The sequence below is a fragment of the Hirundo rustica genome, chromosome 23 (assembly GCF_015227805.2).
Source record: "Hirundo rustica isolate bHirRus1 chromosome 23, bHirRus1.pri.v3, whole genome shotgun sequence".
Taxonomy (NCBI): Eukaryota; Metazoa; Chordata; class Aves; order Passeriformes; family Hirundinidae; genus Hirundo; species Hirundo rustica.
Genome location: NC_053472.1, coordinates 6,067,871 through 6,085,383, shown reverse-complemented (window position 1 = coordinate 6,085,383; position 17,513 = coordinate 6,067,871). Strand labels below are relative to the sequence as shown.

General features: G+C 59.1%; 1 protein-coding gene across 4 annotated transcripts in view; it reads right to left on the bottom strand.

The window, feature by feature from the left end:
• Window positions 1–17,513, bottom strand: part of DSCAML1 (DS cell adhesion molecule like 1) — a 93,228-nt gene that overhangs the window by 24,662 nt on the left and 51,053 nt on the right. For 2 of the 4 annotated variants that reach the window (XR_005703948.1, XM_040085262.2), the window contains exons 4-7: window positions 3,611–3,757; window positions 2,064–2,342; window positions 1,121–1,396; window positions 312–608 (exon numbers count right to left, since the gene is read on the bottom strand). Coding sequence is in view for 2 of the 4 variants with exons in the window: in XM_040085262.2 (XP_039941196.1) it covers window positions 312–608; window positions 1,121–1,396; window positions 2,064–2,342; window positions 3,611–3,757 (999 nt within the window). In the remaining 2 variants the exon portion in view is untranslated. Of the gene's footprint in view, window positions 1–311; window positions 609–1,120; window positions 1,397–2,063; window positions 2,343–3,610; window positions 3,758–17,513 lie in introns of those variants that run through there. The other 2 variants (XM_040085263.1, XM_058423406.1) reach the window with 2 other exon arrangements.

Genomic DNA, 17,513 nt, shown 5'->3' with positions numbered 1-17,513 from the left:
CCCTGTGCAGGGCTTGGCAGGGTGAGAGTGGACCCCAATGCGGACAGTGCTGCCCTTTGACCCCTGCAAAGCCAAGCTCCAGTTCTCCAAGCCTCTGGAATTGCTCTCCACGTTGTTAAACTCCCTGCTTTAAGCACCAGAGAAGCTCAACCCTGCAGGTGTGCGAGGAGCGGCGCAGGGCTCGGGGAGCGAGGCTGGGGCAGCGTGGGGAAGAGGCGAGGAGGATCGATCAGCCGAGGAACAGAACCAAAACCAAAGGAAAAAAAATCCCAGTAAAAGTCCTATTCTGATATTTAAAAGTAGACAGGCACCTCTTACGTTTATTCGCGCTTGGTATTCGGCGCTGCCCACCGAGTTCCGCGCGGTGCACCGGTACACGCCGCCGTCCTTGATCTGCGGGCTGGTGACGTTCATGTGGCTCACGGTGGTGCCGTCAGACATGGTGTACTGGTTGGAGCGGTGCCCGCTGTCCCGCGGGATGGGCTCGTCGTCCAGCGCCCAGGTGACGGTCGGCGGCGGGGCCCCCTTGGCGGCACACATCAGGGAGAACTGCTCCCCGGGGTTGACCACCTTCTCGCTGAAGGAGGAGACGATGCGGGGGGTCCCATCTGGGGGGCACCCAGCGGGACGGGGGTCAGGGAGCGGCAGCCACAGGCAGCAGCAGTCACCCGCCGGCAGGATGGCGCTGAGCTCCCACCCCGGGCTCAGCCGGGACAGGAGGGCGGCTGGTGACGCACACGTGGCTGTGCTGGTTGTCCCTGTGGCAGGGGGATGCAGACAGGGGCGAGGGGACACGGTGGCTGATACAGATGCCAGCTTGAGGGGACACCTCCCTCAGCAGAGCCCATCCCTTATCCGAACACTCTGTGGGCTGGATCAGGGAGGGCTGCCTGGCGAATGTGGTGCCCAGGGGCTGGGAAGGGCAAATCAACACTTATTTTGGTCCTTCCCTGACCCGGCCACACTGTGCCCCTGCAGACAGGGCACAGAGCCCAGGAACAGGCCGGCAGCAACCTCAGAACCCCCACCCCAGCGGATCTCCCTGTCCCCCAGCCATGCACAAAGCATCCCCTCAGAGAGGGGCGGAGGAAGAAGCCCCCAGCCCAGGAAGCCAGCTCACCCTCCAGCGTGATGATGGAGAAGTCCTGTGCCGTCTGCGACTTGCGCGTGGCGAAGCACTGGTAGGCGCCGGAGTGGCTCTTCTGGGCGGCCGTGATGAGGAGGGTCTCGTTGCTGATGCCCCGGATGGAGATGTAGTCATCCACCGCCACCAGGTCCGTGTTGCGGTACCAGCGGATGACGTACTCGGGGGACCCGCTGAGGGCACAAGAGAGGATGACGGTGCTGCCGATGCCCGTTTTGAGCTTCTTTGGTGTGAGGGTCACACGCAGAGGGTCTGTGAGAGAGGGGAGAGGCGTTGGCAGTGCAGCGGGAGGCAGCTCGACCCCGCTGTGCTCTCTCCGCTCCTCCTGCCCCGGGAGCGCCAGCCCGGCTACGCGTTAAATGTCACCGCACAATAAGGCAGGTGGCCCTGCCACCGTCCCCGCGGTTGACGGCCCTGGCTTTTAACGTCAGCCCCAGGCCCCCGGGGGTCCTGTGGGGAGGTGGCAGGATGGCTGGAAGAAGATGTGGTCCATGTGGCAGGGACACACCAGGCCGGCTCCCAGCAGGCTGACGGCGCCGTGCTCAGCGGTGCTGCTCCAGGTAGGGCAGGCACAGTGGCTCCGGTACTGCCAGGATCCCGGTGACAGGAGGAACCCCCAGGAAAACAGCGCGTGATAAGTACTTGGCCTGCCCAGATGGTATTTACTGTTTGGCTAGAGCTTATTTTATGTAAATCGACATGAATTTTATGTAAATCAACAAAGCAAAGCACAGAAGCACCCAACACGTCGGACACGTGCAAGGCAGTGGCTTCCAGAGAGCCAAACGCTGTGCCAAAATACAAGGCTGTTGTTTATACAGCTGTAGAACCCCCTAAAGCTGTGTATTGAAAAAGGCTTCTCGTGTCAGAAGGCAGCAGCACTAAGCCCCGCACGCCGCTCCTCCCCGCCGGCTCTCACCTATGACCGTGAGGGTTCCCGTGACCTCTGCGGAGCCGAAGGTGTTGGTCACCTCGCAGATGTAGGTGCCGCTGTCCTCCACGCGCAGGTCGCTGATGGTCAGCCCCGTGATGCGCTTGGTCCAGCGGCTGTCGGCGGGGAGCGGCCGCCCGTCCTTGATCCACCGCACGGCCGGGTTGGGGTAGCCCGAGGCGATGCAGGGCAGCTCCACCAGCCGGCCCGCCTTCACCTCCCTGGACTGGAAGCTGTCTAACATCGTGGGGATGGACTCCGCCGGGTCTGGGTTGGGAGAGGAATTGGGCTCACCCGGGGAAGAGGAGGAAGTGAGGCGTCTCAGGGACACTGGGGGACTCCCTGGCATGGTGACACTGCGACCAGCCAGGACAGGCTGGCTGTCCCCATTCCCCTGAGCTGGTGGCTCTGCCATACGGGAGTGCAGGATGCACCCCATTATCCCTGCTGAGCGTGGGGTGCCCTGTCCCGCCCGGCCAGCACAGCCCTCGGCAGCCAGGACAACAGGCACATGAGGAGGTGGGGAAAAACCCACATCCTAAATAGCTGATGGGAGGAATAAACTCAGCACCGGAGGAATTACTCAAGGTGACACCTAATTGGTGCAAAATACACAAATTTTGTGGCACATTTCAAAATTTACAAGCAAAAGGGCCCATCAGGCAGCTGGGAAAGGAGAAAATTAATCACTAAGTCTCAGGCGTGAAATTAAATTCCAGGGGAAAGAAACCTCTTTCATTACTCCCAAGCAGAAGTAAAACGCCGTGACGTGTAAATAATGACAGCGACCAGGAGGGGACCGGGCCGCATGGAAGCGGGCGGATCGGGGATGATACATACGCACCGCTGGGACGCGTGGCAGGACGGGCACCGCGGGGACCCGGGGCCCGCGGGACCCCGAGAGGCAAGATTAGGCGAGCCCTGCGTCCCCTCCCTGCCCGCCGGGGGGTTAATTCGAGGAGCCGGTGCGGGAGCACCCGGGGGAGGGAGCAGCATATGGCAGGGAGCGGGAGCGCCGCACCGAGCGGCGCCGGGGCTGCGAGCCGGGAGAACTCCCTCCCTCCCTCCCGAGCGGAGTAATTTGGGCAGTCAGCGGAGCCGGGAGCGCCCCGAGACACCCGGCACTCCGGACTGCACTGCCTCCGCCGCAGTATCGCTTGCATCTTCGTCACATCGCGTCAGGCTGCTCACATCGCGGGCTGTCACATCGCATCGCCGCTCGCCCCGTCGCCTCCCGCTCGGGGTGACGCGCGGCGCTGCCACCGCCGCGCCCGGCTCGGGGGGGGGGGACTGCGAGCTGGGGGGCACGGCCCGGGCACTGCCAGCCCCCTGCGGGCCCCCACCGCACCTCCCGCCCCGCGCCGGGATGTCCCCTCGCTGCGGGGACCCGAGGTGGCCGTGGCATTGCTCCCTGCGCGGGACGGCAGCGCCGGGGGCGAGCGGAGAGCCAGCAGGAGAGTGGACATCGGGCAGGGCTGGGCCCCTCCCGGGCACAGGACCCGCCCCTCGCCCGCGCTGGCAGCCCAGGGGCTCACCTGAGACGGAGAGCCGGGCGCCGTTGCTCTGCCGCGTCTCCCCGCTGTACTTGTGCTTGGTGATACACCTGTAGGTGGACAAGGCATCTTCCTTCTGCACGTCCGATATGTACAAACCTCCATAAGAAGTAATAAAAAACCTATTTTCTGGAGACACAAAGGGAGGAGAAGAGTGAGCGAGCCTCCCCCGGCCCCAGGATGAGCGCCCGGGTCAGGCAGAGCCGCTGCACTCCGAGCTGGCACCGGAGCCGTGGCAGGGAAAGAGGGACCTTCCTCCAGCTCCCTGCGCCTCCACCACATCGGGGTGCAGCTCTGGCTGAAGTTTCAGGCGGACTGGTGAGGTTGGGCGAGCCACGGAAACCTTGTGTGTGCAACAGCAGCCCCGGTGTTTGCGGGCACCGCTCCGCTCCATCGCTCACCCCGGCAAGCGCACACACACACCTGCCCGGGTGTCAGGGTGGGTTTGGGGTGTCTCTGCGCACACCTGGACTCCCGGGGCTGGGGTTCAGGCAGGCCGTGGCTGCGGAGGGTGAGCAGAGCATGTGGCACTGGGCCCCGGCACACGCCGCTCCGCCGGCGGTGCCGCGCGCTCCATGGCAACGCGGCAATTAAAAGTGAATCCGTCCCGCTGAGTTAATAATTAGCTTAACTTACTTGGAATCGTGTGAAAACAAATAAGGGCTTGAGCTGATGTTTGAGCCCCGGGAGGAGGGTGGCGGGAGAGCGGCCAGGGCAGCGCGGCCCCCTCAGGCCAGCAGGGTTTGGAGCCTGGCACAGGGGAAAGGAGTCTTTGGCTGGCTCCTGACCCCTGCAATTCATCACGAATTATAACAGTAATTAACGCGAATAGAAAAGCCTGTGTAGTGGCTGCATGGAGAGCAGGATAAGCTGAGGCTCTGGAGAGGCTCCCTGCCCACCTGGAAAGCACTTTGCCCTGCCCCTCTGTGCCAAACAAGGCTTTCACCCCCGGCTCTGAGGGGCTTTGGGGTTTGTTCCAGCACCAGTCTCAGCTGGGATGGGATGCTCCATCTGCTCGGCTGCACCGTGCTGCCAGCAAAACCACCCCCCTACCAAACCCCAGGACTGCAGAAGGTAATTTAGTGCAGCTGAATGCTCAGAGTGAAAACCTTAAAACCCAGCCTGTAAATCAGCAACATCTGCAAATGGCTCCCTCAAGTCCTGCACAACGCCTGCTAAGCCAGGATCTAGCTGATGAGGCCAAACAACCGTTTTTACTTCCAGCACCTTTTGGAAGCTCCTGGACATTCTCAATTTAGGCAAAAGAAGAAAGCTCCATGGTCGAACCCAGGAGCGCAGAATAAGCAGTGAATGCCCCCAGAGCACTCTGGTTCCCACACCCTGGGCAGGACCCCTGGCCCAATTCCCTGCAAATACCGCAGCGACCTGCAGGGATCCTCACCCAGGGAACCAGGGAGTGTCCCTGGCATGAGCCAAGGCAAGGGCGGTGCCGAGCTGAGCTGGCAGTACCCATTCCAGCTGTGGTTCCGCCAGATGTGCCTGCTTGACACCAACTGCTCGGTACAAGACAGTGAGGGACTCCAAACAGCAAAGAGACAGCAAATACTGAATCATAACGCCAGCCAACTGTGGCTAACAGAGGCACAGGCACCCTCCGGGCTGGCACCCTGTGCTGATCCTCCCTGGAAGCAGCGGGAGCACGGGCTGGCAGCCCCGTCCCCAGGAGCTGCCGTCCCCACCCCTCCAGCAGCACCCCTGTGGCTCCATCCCTGCTTGGAGGGTTCTGGGGTGCACCATCCAAAACCTCCGTGCTATGGCACGCCAGCACCTGCAGCCGGGACCGGAGGGGCGGAGGGGTGGGCGTCGGGCTCCACCGGCAGCGGGAGCCGCCCCGGGGTCTGTGCGACCCCCGCGGAAGGGCAGGGGGAGTGGTCCCACAGCGCTGCCATAACATGCAGATCAAACATTAATTTTTCATCTCCCATCAAACCAGTAAGCAGAGAACATGGGCTGCACTGGAGTTTGAGATGGGGGGAGCCGGTTTCCATGGTGACGGGGCTGTATTTTGCGAAGCGCTGGCAGCCCCAGCCCACACCCTCACACGCGGCCGTGCCTGGGGATCCACAGCCCTGTGCCGCTGTGCTCCGGGCTGGAAACAAAGCCTCCTGCCCGAGATCCGGGCTCTGGGATGGGCCTCCAGCCATAACAACCTCCCCAGGGATGGGAACGGGCAGAAATCCCGCAGGTTGAGGATCCACGTCTCCACCGTGGAGCGACAGGAGGCATCTGCCCCTTGCACGGCGTGGTGACACTGCTCCATCACGTGTGAGGTCCACCCAAGCCGACAGCACAGCCTCCTCTGGTTTCTTTTTCTGGGAGAGGACAAGTGGCTTTGTCGAGGAACGCTCTGCTGGTTCAGGGGAGATGTGGGGCTCTAACTGATGTAGGTGGCTCCAACAGACCTCACCCAAGCGACTTACTGCTGAGTTTGGCAGGCAGATTAACCTCGAGGGTCGCCAAGTAAAATCAGACCTTTCTGCCCGCCCGGAGGTGGAAAGGCTTTGCAGGAAGCAGAGGATTAAGCACATCCGTGGCCAGGCTGGAGCCATGTGCCTCTGAGAACTCTTCCAGCTAGACCTGAGCTGCTGCCTTTGGAGATACGTCACCAAAACCCTTGGATCAAGCACAGCCAAGAGCCCACCACGAGGTAAATTCTTTCAAAATTCCCAGGACCTGGCCTCTCACCTGTGGAAAAGCACGAGGGTGAGAGGGGGGCTCTCCTGCATGGTCTCGCTGAGTACACACACGCACACCTCTCCTGCATCCAGATGCCAGTGGTGGCCCTGCAACCCCAGCATCATTCCCAAGGGCCTCCCAATTCCAAGAGAAAGATTACAGTCGATGCAGGTTACCAGCTCCTGCTCCATCCAGTATAGATTTATCAAAACAACGGGGTCGTGGCTTCAGGAGGGAGCACGTTTTATAGTTCATAAGACTAATGAGATAACTTTCCCCTGGTACTGCTGGAGAATCAATAGGTGCCAGCGTTTATGAATTAGCCGTACTCGGAGCATGTGCATCCCAAGGCATCCCGGACAAATCCAATAACTGCTTGGTGCTATTTCTGGCCACGTTTAAAGTGACAAACGCCTCCCGGGGGGAAGGCGCGGAGGGGGAAGCCCCAAAGAGCACAGCCTGTAATTTTCCACCGCTGCCACGGCGGCACTTTTCTGCTGTGGCTGCTGTTCCAGGATGCCATTTGCCCGGCACGGAGCTCGCCTGGGGACAAGGAACATCCACGGAAAACCCAGCCGGAGCCCTGGGACGCCGTGCCCAGCGGGGCAGGGGACACAGGGCACAGCAGCCGGCTGGCATCAGTGGCCGTGCACCGGAGCTGCCTTTTATCTCAGCAGGCTGAGGCCAGGTCGTGCCACAGCTAATGCCGAGAGCAGAGCGGGCCTGGACCGGACACTGAGATTAAAGCTCCCCGCATCCCTCCCTGGTGAAGATGTTAAAGAGGAGCTGTACCTCAAGCCCAATGCAAATTTCATAGGAGCCGCACGAATCTGACAGATTTATTTACGTGTTTGCCTGCCGTGGGGATCCCGGGGGAGCTGGAGGGCCGTCGCTGCTCCCTGCCCTTCCAAAGGCAGCAGAGCTCTCCCGCAGAGCCGGGGCAGCAGAGCTGTGAGCTCAGCCGAAGGTTCCCACCGGGCAGAGTCACTGTAACGCGCCGCACCGAGGGGCTCCTCCTCTCCTCCTCATCCTCCTCCTACCAGGAGCAGCGGCCCTTTTCCCGACAGAAGGATCCGATGGTTTCTGCGGGAGTCAGAGCACGGGGAGGGGTGGAAATCGGGGAGTCGTGACGGGCTTTCCACCTCCCCTCCCTAATCTCCTTTATAAGCACGGCTCCATCTCCTCCCGTTACAGGATTAACACCCATCTCTCATTCTCCTCCCGCAACAAGATTTTATTTCTAATTACGCTGTAATAAAACTGGGCGCGCTCCCAGGGCTCCTTCCAAATGACTTGTCGGCACTCGGCGAGATTGAATCCTACTCGGGCCGTTTCCGGCACCTCTGCCGGCTGCTCATTAGGCATGCATGAGAGAGAGGGTTTAAGAACAGAATTACATTCAAATGGCTTTTCTGAGAGGGAGACGTGAAGCAAGAGAGAGAAGCAAAAGAGCAGGAAAGGTTTAGAAGGAGCGTGTCACTGTCACCTCCCTGTCACACCGCTGCCCAGCAGCTCTTGTGCCAGGTCCCCACTCCTGGCGCCCCGGGGATCTGACAAGCCAAAAAAAATCCAAAAGGAAACACCGGAGGAGATTTCTGAGCATCAATTTTTTGCAACAGGATGGCGACCGGGGACATGTGACACTGAACACCGTCACCCTGCCCCGCGGGCTGCCCAGGACACTGCGCACCCCCTGCGGTGGGGGTGGAGAGGTTTTCCAGCGAAACCAGGGATTTTCTTGTCAAGGCTTGGGAAAACACACAGCAGAGGAAATATGGGACGGGCATAATCAGGAGCTGGCACTGCCAATCCTGCTCCCTGCATCGGGGTGCGAGCAGGCAGCGCGTGGCTGGAGCGGAGCTCCGGGAGCACCGTGTTTTCCAGATGTTTTCCATCCTCACTGGACTCACTGGCAGTGGGCAGTTTGTGCTGCCCGGATGCTGCTTCCCAGATCCCAGGCTCACGAGTCGGCAGAATTGGGAAAACAGATGTTAGGAAAGATCTCTCTCTATTAGCTCCCTCGGAAGTGAGGTATCCTGCAGGGCTGGCAGGAGTTATTAAATCAAGAGTCATTATTTACCCAAGGGCCAGTCTTGCAAGTCATGTTCCTAGAAGTAAATCCGGAATTATGCTGCCCACGGAGATGGATTCACACGGGTATGAGGGAGAGCACAGTTTGCCTCTCCGGGTTTTAATCCACCTCTGAGTCACCGGAGCGCCTGGCACCGAAACCCAGCAGTGTTTGGGGACACTTCGGTTTGTTTGCGTAAGCGATTTTGGGAGTGACACACTTCCACTGAAGCAGGGCACGGAGGAGGAGGAGGAGGGGGAGGAGGAATCCCCTGGGGGGGGGCCGCGGGGCCGGGGCTTGCCCGTGGAGCAGCGCCCTGTCACCAGCCACGCTGGCACTGCCAAAGGAGGAGGAATTAATCTCCCGAGGTGGTCCCGAGCCGCCTAATGCCAGCAGAAAATTACAGAACAGGATGAAGAGCATTACAAAATGAATAGGAGGGGACTAGAGATTTCCATGGCTAATCCTGTTAACGAGACAATTTCTTATCAAACTCATTATGTGGCGGAAAGCGGGGGGGAGGGAGCGGCTGGGGAGGGGGAGGGCGATGCCAGGCAAAAGGCATTCCCGGAGCATCGGGACGCGGGGCTGGCGGGGGAGCAGGGCAGCTCCAGCACGCCGGCGAGGGTTGTATTTCTATTTCCGAGCAGAGCTGAGTATTTCTAGAGCGACATTTACCACAAAATAGTGCCGTCTGCTCCGGCTCTATCGCCAGCCCTCTCCCAGTGCTGAGCCGCAGCGGGCTGGGATTACGGCAGGCATAAAAAAAAAGTATAAAATCCACCAAGAGAACACTCAGTTTAAAAAAAAAAAAAAAAAAAAAAGAAAAAAGAAAAAAGGATTTTTGGAGCCCCTTTTATGTATATATGTATGTATGTACGTGTGTATTTATTTAAATTTTTTTACCTCCTGTTACGACGAGTCTCGCTTTCCTGGAGGGAGCAAACCCAAAATTCTGCGGCCCCCAGGCTGAACACGTGTTTTCCCTAGCATGGGATGGGTGGGCTGGGAAGGCAGCCCGGGATGCTGGGGAGCGGGGCAGGGGCTCTGCCCAGCGGCCCCTCCGCGCTGATTCCCGCACCACGCACAGCAAAGCTGAGCAGCCTGGCGTGGAAAAACGCGGCTGTGGCTGAGTGATTCCCAAAAATCCTCACCGGCCCCTCCGCCTCCTGCCCCCGAGAATCACGGAGGGGGGGCTTCGCCGTTACTTTGTGCACAGCATTTAATTTTTTTTTTTTTTTTTAATAATTTGCTATTTAAAAAACCGCGGAACTAGTCAGATTTCATGCTAATGAGGAGAAAATCTGGATCGAGGACTGTGCAAAAATTTGCATCTCAAAGAGGAAAACAGGAAGTCGCTAAGAAAGGAAAATCCACGCAGAGGTAGCGGGTATGGCCATAATTAGGCTAATGCTGCCTGTGTTCTGTCAGCTCGTTTCCATCAGCCCCGGGGTGGCAGGGGACAGCAGAGCTCCTGCCACCACATCCCTGATTCCCTGCCACAGATCCCAGCCCGGGAGAGGGATGGAGAGGGATGCTGGGCACCATGCTGGCAGTGCGGGATGGAGGATCGCATGGAGGATGGGATGGAGGATGGCACGGGATGGAGCGTGGCACAGGATGGAGGATGGCACAGGACGGAGGATGGGATGGAGGGTGGGATGGGATGGAGGATGGCACAGGATGGAGGATGGCACGGGACGGAGGATGGGATGGAGGATGGGATGGGGTGGAGGATGGCACAGGATGGAGGATGGCACGGGACGGAGGATGGGATGGAGGATGGGATGGGATGGAGGATGGCACAGGATGGAGGATGGCACGGGATGGAGGATGGGATGGAGGATGGGATGGGATGGAGCGTGGCACAGGATGGAGGATGGCACGGGATGGAGGATGGCACGGGATGGAGGATGGCATGGGACGGAGGATGGGATGGAGGATGGCACGGGATGGAGGATGGGATGGAGGGTGGGATGGGATGGAGGATGGGATGGAGGATGGCACGGGATGGAGCGTGGCACAGGATGGAGGATGGCACAGGATGGAGGATGGCACGGGATGGAGGATGGCACGGGATGGAGGATGGGATGGAGGGTGGCACAGGATGGAGGGTGGGCTGGGATGGAGGATGGCACAGGACGGAGCGTGGCACGGGATGCAGGATGGAACAGGGAATGTGGTGGCCACACCGCCCTGGGAAGGTCGCCTCACAAAGACGCACATCTGGAGATTCCCCAGCAGCACCACCAGCGCCCCGGGACTGCCAGCACCCAAAGGAAGAAACGCCCACGCCCCCAGCCCCAAGCCCGGCCCAAGGCAGGGAGAACACACCATCACCACCGCCTGCCTCAGCACAGAACGAGCCGTCGCTGTCCCCATCTCGAGAGGGGCTGATTTGCAGTTTTGCATCAATTTTCCTCTGATTTTTTAATTGGGTTTTGCTGCCGCTGCAGACATTACTGTGCAAACAATTCCGAATGGCTTGAACCAAGATATTTGCTCATAAAAATCCATCACCAACGCCGAGAATGACAGAAATGGAAAATGCCTAACGAAAACAAAGGGGGAAACAACAGGTACTCTGATCCTTCGCCATCCATCACCAGCCTCGGATTATTGATGGGAGGGGAAAAAAATTTCTCCCATCTGCAATCAAATCTTGAGAAACCTTGAAAAGCCAAACACCACATAGGAGGAAATTCTTTGCCCCCACTTCAATCTGCAGGAGTTTCGCCATAATTATAATAAGAGTGAGGCTGCTGGATAACACGAGAATTATTTTCCCCACTTACATTGTCAAATGATCATTTTGCCCTGCAGTGAAATCTCAATAATTATAATGCCGAACCGTGAAAGAACAAAGAAATAAAAAAAAAAAAAAAAAAAAAAAGCAAGCAGTGTTTTCTTCCAGGGAGCAGGGGGAGGGGGGAGCCGCCATTGCAGAACTCAAAGTGCATCCTTCCTCTAATTATCTTTTCCAGGGCTGTGCATCCCTCGCCCTTTCCCCGTGGCCTGAGCCCCCCGATAACTCCCTCAGCTGGAGGGGGTCCTGGGGATGGCAGCAGCCACCTCCATGCCCAGCGTGGCAGAGCTTCCCCACCGAGGAGCGAAGCGGGGAGCGTGGTTCGGGCTCCGTGGTGCCGCCCCCCAGCCCCAATCCCAGCCCCCAGCTCTGCCAGGAGCTCCCAAAGGCTGGGGCGCGGGGAGCGCCGCGGCAAAGCCAGTCACGGCTCGGTGTCCCTTCGCACCCATCCCAACGCCGACAGCCCCTCAGCAGGGGAGAAGCAAGGAGAGAGGAGAGAAAGGGGACAGAAAGCAGAGGGGGGCTGTGGGGGGGGGTGGTAAAGGAGGCAAATGAGAAAAACAAGACGACAGAACGCTTGCTCCACAGCCCTCGGCTAAATTACAAACCAGTTTACTGAGGTGGAAAGCTGCAGTGAGCTGAGGAGGAATATGTGGAAACCATCTGCAGATTTAAAAATAATCTATTTTACGATCACCCTCGAACATATTCTTTTGCAGAAACCAAATAGGATTTGTTGTTGTTGTTTTGTGCAAACTGTTAGGGAAAAATTACTAGAAACATGCAGGGGGTTTTGCCTTCTTGAGTACTGAGAGGCTAAATATGCCCTTCCTTATGTTTAGAATAGTAACAGTCATCTTAAAATTAACTTGGTCTGCATCAGAGCTTAAAACAGTTGCAATTCAGAGCCTGCAAAAGCAGGACAAACCTGCGCCGGGATATCTAGCACTTCGAGCTGACAGATGTCTTCCTACATACAGTAAATATAGGTCGTCTTTTCCTACCCGGAGAACTGTAGATCTTAATTAACCAGGCCACTAGCAGCATATGCAATGATTTTTTTTTTCAGCTTGCTAAGTAAACCCTCCCGTGATGAGGCGGAAGGAAAATCAGACGCACGTGAGAGGGACCCCCCTCTCTGGCGGCCGCGGTCAGCGCAGCCCTCGCGCCGCGGCTCCCGCCGCGATTTCGCGCTATAAAATCTGGCTAACGAGATGGGAAGGGTGTGGGTGCCACATCCCCCTCCTCCCCGTGAGCAGCCCAGGGCCGTGCCCAGCCAGCCCCGAGCCCCGAGCCCGGCTGGGCTGGCGGTGGCCAGAGTGGCTGTGGGGCTCCACAGACCAAACCGCGCTTCGCCTCCTAAACCGCTCCGGGATTAAATTATCTCGGGGCTCAGAGGCAAAGCAGCTAATGAAATTCATGCTGCATTGTGATAACGTCGTGCCGAGCCCTCGTGGAGGGGCAGTGGGTGCTGGGGTGGGTGGCAGGGCCTGATCAATGTCCCTGTCCCTAGGGGCTGAGCCTGGGCTGGCCACGTCCCAGCCCTGGCCCAGGAGGAAGGCAAGAGCTGCGTGAAGTTTTACCAGACCCTGTCGGAATGAGGGCACGCAGCGAGTCCCCCGCCCTCCCACCAGCTTTCACATCCAGGGCGCTCTGAGCGGGTTTTTAAAAACACTGGGTTGGAAGGAAGGGAGAGCAGAGCTCGAGCCCACGGCCACATCCTCACACAGTCTGTGTTTCCACTGCCAGAAGTGTGCTCGGCAGGGACGGACAGCACACAGAGCTCTGTAAAGGGCAAGTCCAGTGCAGGCTCCCCAGAAAAAAGCTACCCAGAGACTGTGGGAAGAAGTCGAGGCCAGAAGCTCCTTCTGCAAGGTGGAAAACTGCGAGAGAGCTGCACATCGCTGCCCTATCAGCTCTGAAAGGATCCTGCTGAAGCCAAGACCTTGTTTTGATCTGATGAGAGAACCCAAAAGCCTCACAAAGGAAGCTCTGTACCTGAAACTCAGGGGTGAGGTGGAAGGATCCCTCACTGCCGTTCGCTGTCGTGTCCCACGTGTCCACGAGACGCGCGCGGTGCCTCCCGTCCCCTCCTCCCCTCCCTGCTACTCACTGGGGAAAAAAAATTCAGTGAACGCGACTCGAACAAAGAGTAGAACTTCCTCCCTGCTCATTAGTGCTGGAAAAGCAACAGAAAAAAAATCCCCAGGACATAACCTCCTCTTCAGCTCTGAAGTCTGAGCGGCTTGGAGAGGGTGGCTGGATTTATTCTTTGCCTTTCACCTCGCTCGGAGTTGGTCTGCACACCTTGATCATGGAGGCACGGAGAGGAGCCCACGCCGAGGAAGGGACCCCAAACCCACCCACCCCGAGTGCTGGCTCTGCACAGCCACCCTGGGGCACACAGATTCCCACACGGGTGGGCACAGCCCCATCAGCGCCTGGCTTGGAGGCTGGATGCAACTTGGGACAGCTCACAGTGACCCTCCCCAGGCCGTGGGACACTCTGATCCTCCCTCCTCTGTCTCCCATCCTCTACAGTGGGTGACTCCAGAAGAAAACCACTCCTCCTCACTTTCCCTGCAGCCAGGAGCTCTCATGGGGGCTGGTGGCAGGAGAGGAGGGAGGTGCGGGGTGGGACAGGGGCCTCACCTGCCCTCACCCGCCGTGTGCTCCCCGAGCACCACCAGCAGTCAGCAAACACAGACAGAAACGTGGGCGAACCACAGCATCCCTTTGGAAAGGGGCGAGAAGGGAGCAAGGTCCCCGCAGGCACAAAAGCCACCGGTGTGTCACCTCCTCTCCATTCACCCCCACTCCGGTGCTGGAGAGGTTCAGAGAGCGACTGCGGAGCTGCGCACGCTCCCAGGGGGGAACACAAGCCTGGAGTTCCACGGGAGCCGCGGCACAAATCCACTGCGGAGCATCTGCCACGGGCAGGGGCTGCGCCGGCAGCTGGGAGGGGGAGCGGCCCCTTCCCGCACCACACACCATCCGCTGCAGCTTATCAATAATTATTAAGACGAGGCAAATGTGTGTTGACCTAGTTAGACGTCCAAGAAGGAAACCAGCCCCGGTGGCTTTGTTTAGCAACCTGGCAGTCCTGATGGAGGCAGGCCTGGCACGGAGCCTTCCCATCAAAATGATTCCCTCCCGGCATCGGGGAGCCTCACGTGGGAGCACTGGGGCACTTGTGAGTAACAGCTCAGGCTTCAAAGCCGGCAGGGAAATACTCTGATAGGTCACAACGTGACCACGAAAATCATTCTGGGCCAGAAGAATTAGTCAGGTGCTGTGGGATGCAGCACAAACCCCTGGACCCAACTCTGAGCAGCACCTTGGACACCACAGACACAGGGAAGAGAGATCCTGTGTCCTCCCAACACTGGCACGACATCCCTGGCCCGGGAGATCGACTTAGGCAAATCCAACCCTGCCATCAGATGAGATTTCCTAGCAACAGGCAGCGAGATGCTGGGGCAGCTCACCAGGAGAGCGGGCGGCCTCCACATGACTCCAAGTCCTTAAATGAGATGAGATCTTGCCACACCATGCTTTCACCTGCCTTCCAGGTGTCCAGGGAGCAGAGGGGGCTGCCCGGCTCCCAGCACTGCTCTTAGCCCGTTCAGGTTTAGCCTGGGGAGAACATGAGGGCTTGGCACCCTTGGGTATCGCCACCCGTTGTTTCTGGAGGGGGAATATCCGTTTGTCACCAGGGCGGTGCAGACATGCACACAACCCCTGCACCCCACGCTGTGATCCGCTCTGCCTGGGGAGATCAGGGAGAGCTGGGGCCCCGTAAGAGTCCCGTGACTCAGAAGGTGTGACCTGCATGTCCCTGGCTCGCAGTTCTATGTGAGACCCGAGCTCTCTGCGTGCCGCTCCTGCCTCCTCCCTGCCTCCCTGCAGGATGTTCAGGATGAATTCCCTTCATCTCGTGCAAACACCGAAGGCTCTTGGGCTGCCCCCTGACCGTGCCAGGTGGGAGCATGGGCAGGGGACATGAGGACAATGTGGACACTGCCACCGCCAGCCTGGGGGACACCTCCCCAGCCCCTGGCCTCCTGCCCAGGGCTCCCTCCTGCCCTGCACGCTTCAGCGGTGCCTTGACAGCATTGGCTGTGCCAGGACAGCCCGAGGCCTCGGCGCCAGCCTCAGCGGGCACGGCTGGGCTCGGGGACGGGCAGCAGCCCAGCCCAGCCCAGGGAGCCGCCACGGCTGGGAGCCCTCGGAGGGCAGGCGCAGAAGGGAGCGAGGGACACGGAGGTACAAAGGGACAGCGTGGCACGGGCTGGGGAGCGCCTCCCTGGCTGGCACGCAGCATCCAGCCCCACATGGCCAGCTCCAAAGGTGACAGCCCCCCTGCATGCAGCCCTTCTGTCTAGGGCAGGCACCCAGCTTGGGAACGCTCAGCTCTTCTCCCCAGCCCGGGTCCCTCTGTCCCTGCAGCGCCGCGGCCAGATCCCGCCTCCAAGTGCCTCTCAAAACTGACGGGATGCAAATTATTCCTCCCTTTCAGCTGCTATTGAAGCCTTGCTGGCCACCGCTCCGAGCAGCTGCTGCCTCGCACACTAGCGGGAAGGGCGGGCACGGGGCCGGTTTGGGGAGCCGGGAGCGCTGAGCGCATCCATCGCAGCCGCACAAAGAAGCTCCGCATCCACCAGCGCCGAGGAAGGCAGCCCAGTGCGCTCAAGGAGCGCAGCAGAGCGAGCTGCCGGGCGGGAGGAGCTCTGCCTGCAAAAAGCTGAGCTGTCCCGGCGAGGGTGAGGCGGGGACAGCGGCACAGGCCAGGCCAGGGATGCTCCTCGCTGACAGACATTAGTGGGTGCGCAGGCTAAAGCGGCAGGGGCCAGTACCCAGCCAATTCACACATGTTTTATTCATAAAAACACTGCAAAGTTCACGCGCGTTCACTAATTACTCAACCTGCTCCTCTGTCAGGTGAATAATGAGGGGGAAAAATAATCAGCGATTTGTTCAAAACCACACGGAGAAATTCCGAGTGCGTTACGGCAGGGCTGTGCTCGGCATGCTGAAACCTGGGGCTGGCGCGATGCTGTAAGGAAACCTGGGGCACTCGCCAAAGGGACCCCAGAGTAACCAGTGACCCGTTCACCCCCAAATCCCCTCCTGTCCCACAGCCACGGGCATTTCCAGGTGCTCCAGGGCTGTCATAGCTGCACCTCGGAGGAGAAATGTAGAAATGTCTTTAAAAAGCATCGAGGAGCTCCTGCCTCCTCGGAGCGCTCGGAAGCCCAGCCAGGCCTTGCTCTCTGCAGCGCTGCTAATTACCACAGCTTTCCAGAAGGCAGGAATAATTAAAGCACCTTCCCTTTCCCTGGAGGAACGGGAGCAGGAGCCTTAGTGGATGGCACAGGGAAGAGAAACCATTTCCCAAAGTTCCCTGCTCTCCTCAGGAGCCGAGCCTGGCAGCGGGGCAGGGCGGCGAGGAGCCCCTGCGGGGATGCTCCCGTCAGCACCCCCAGAAGTGGGGGATGGAGCCGGGGAAAACCAGCCAGCACCAGAGAGCTGGAAGGGAAATCTCAGGCTTTCAGCTGGAGGAGCACTCAGGAGCCAGCACATCTGCTCCCGAGGAGCCACTTCAGCCAGGGGACTCCTGCCTTGGCGCAGCAATGATTTTAAAATAAAATTATCATCCGAAAAGGCACGACAGAGCATTAGCCCTGGAAGTTCCCACTCGCCCACCCAAAAATCCTAATGTGCTGCGTCACCCTGTGGGTTTGGTGGGGAGGGGGTGGGTGTAAAGACAGGGCCACCAAGAGGGAGCTCTGTGGCCACTGAGAGGCCTCCTTTGGCCAGTGCTGACTTCAGACGTGGGCTCTGCAACTGCAGCAAAGTTGCAGTCAAGCATCAGCATCTCCACAGCAGCCAACGGGAGCATAATCACAGAGAGGTGAGGGGAGGGAGGAAACAAAAAGCAGCAATAAATCACTTCCCTGCTGCTACCCGAGGAGATATAATTAAGTTTATACTTAGAGTGGCATTGCTGACAGTAGTCCTGGAATGAGATAAACACATGGCATGAGGTTAAGCTGTGTGCTGAGTGGCAGGTGACACGTGTGCTCAGGAATGTCCTTGATTAGGGAATTCCCAAACGCGGGGAGAGCACCAGGAAACGACTGAAAAGCTGCACACAGGAACGCTCAGGGCACCGGTGCACACCCAGAGCGGGCTCTGCAGCCTCTGCTGAGGGCCCACTGCCCCAGCCAGCCTCACCCCAGCTGTGTCCCCCCTTTCCTGGTGCCCACCATCACCCATGGGTGCCCAGCTCGCCAGCCCGGGTCCTGCTT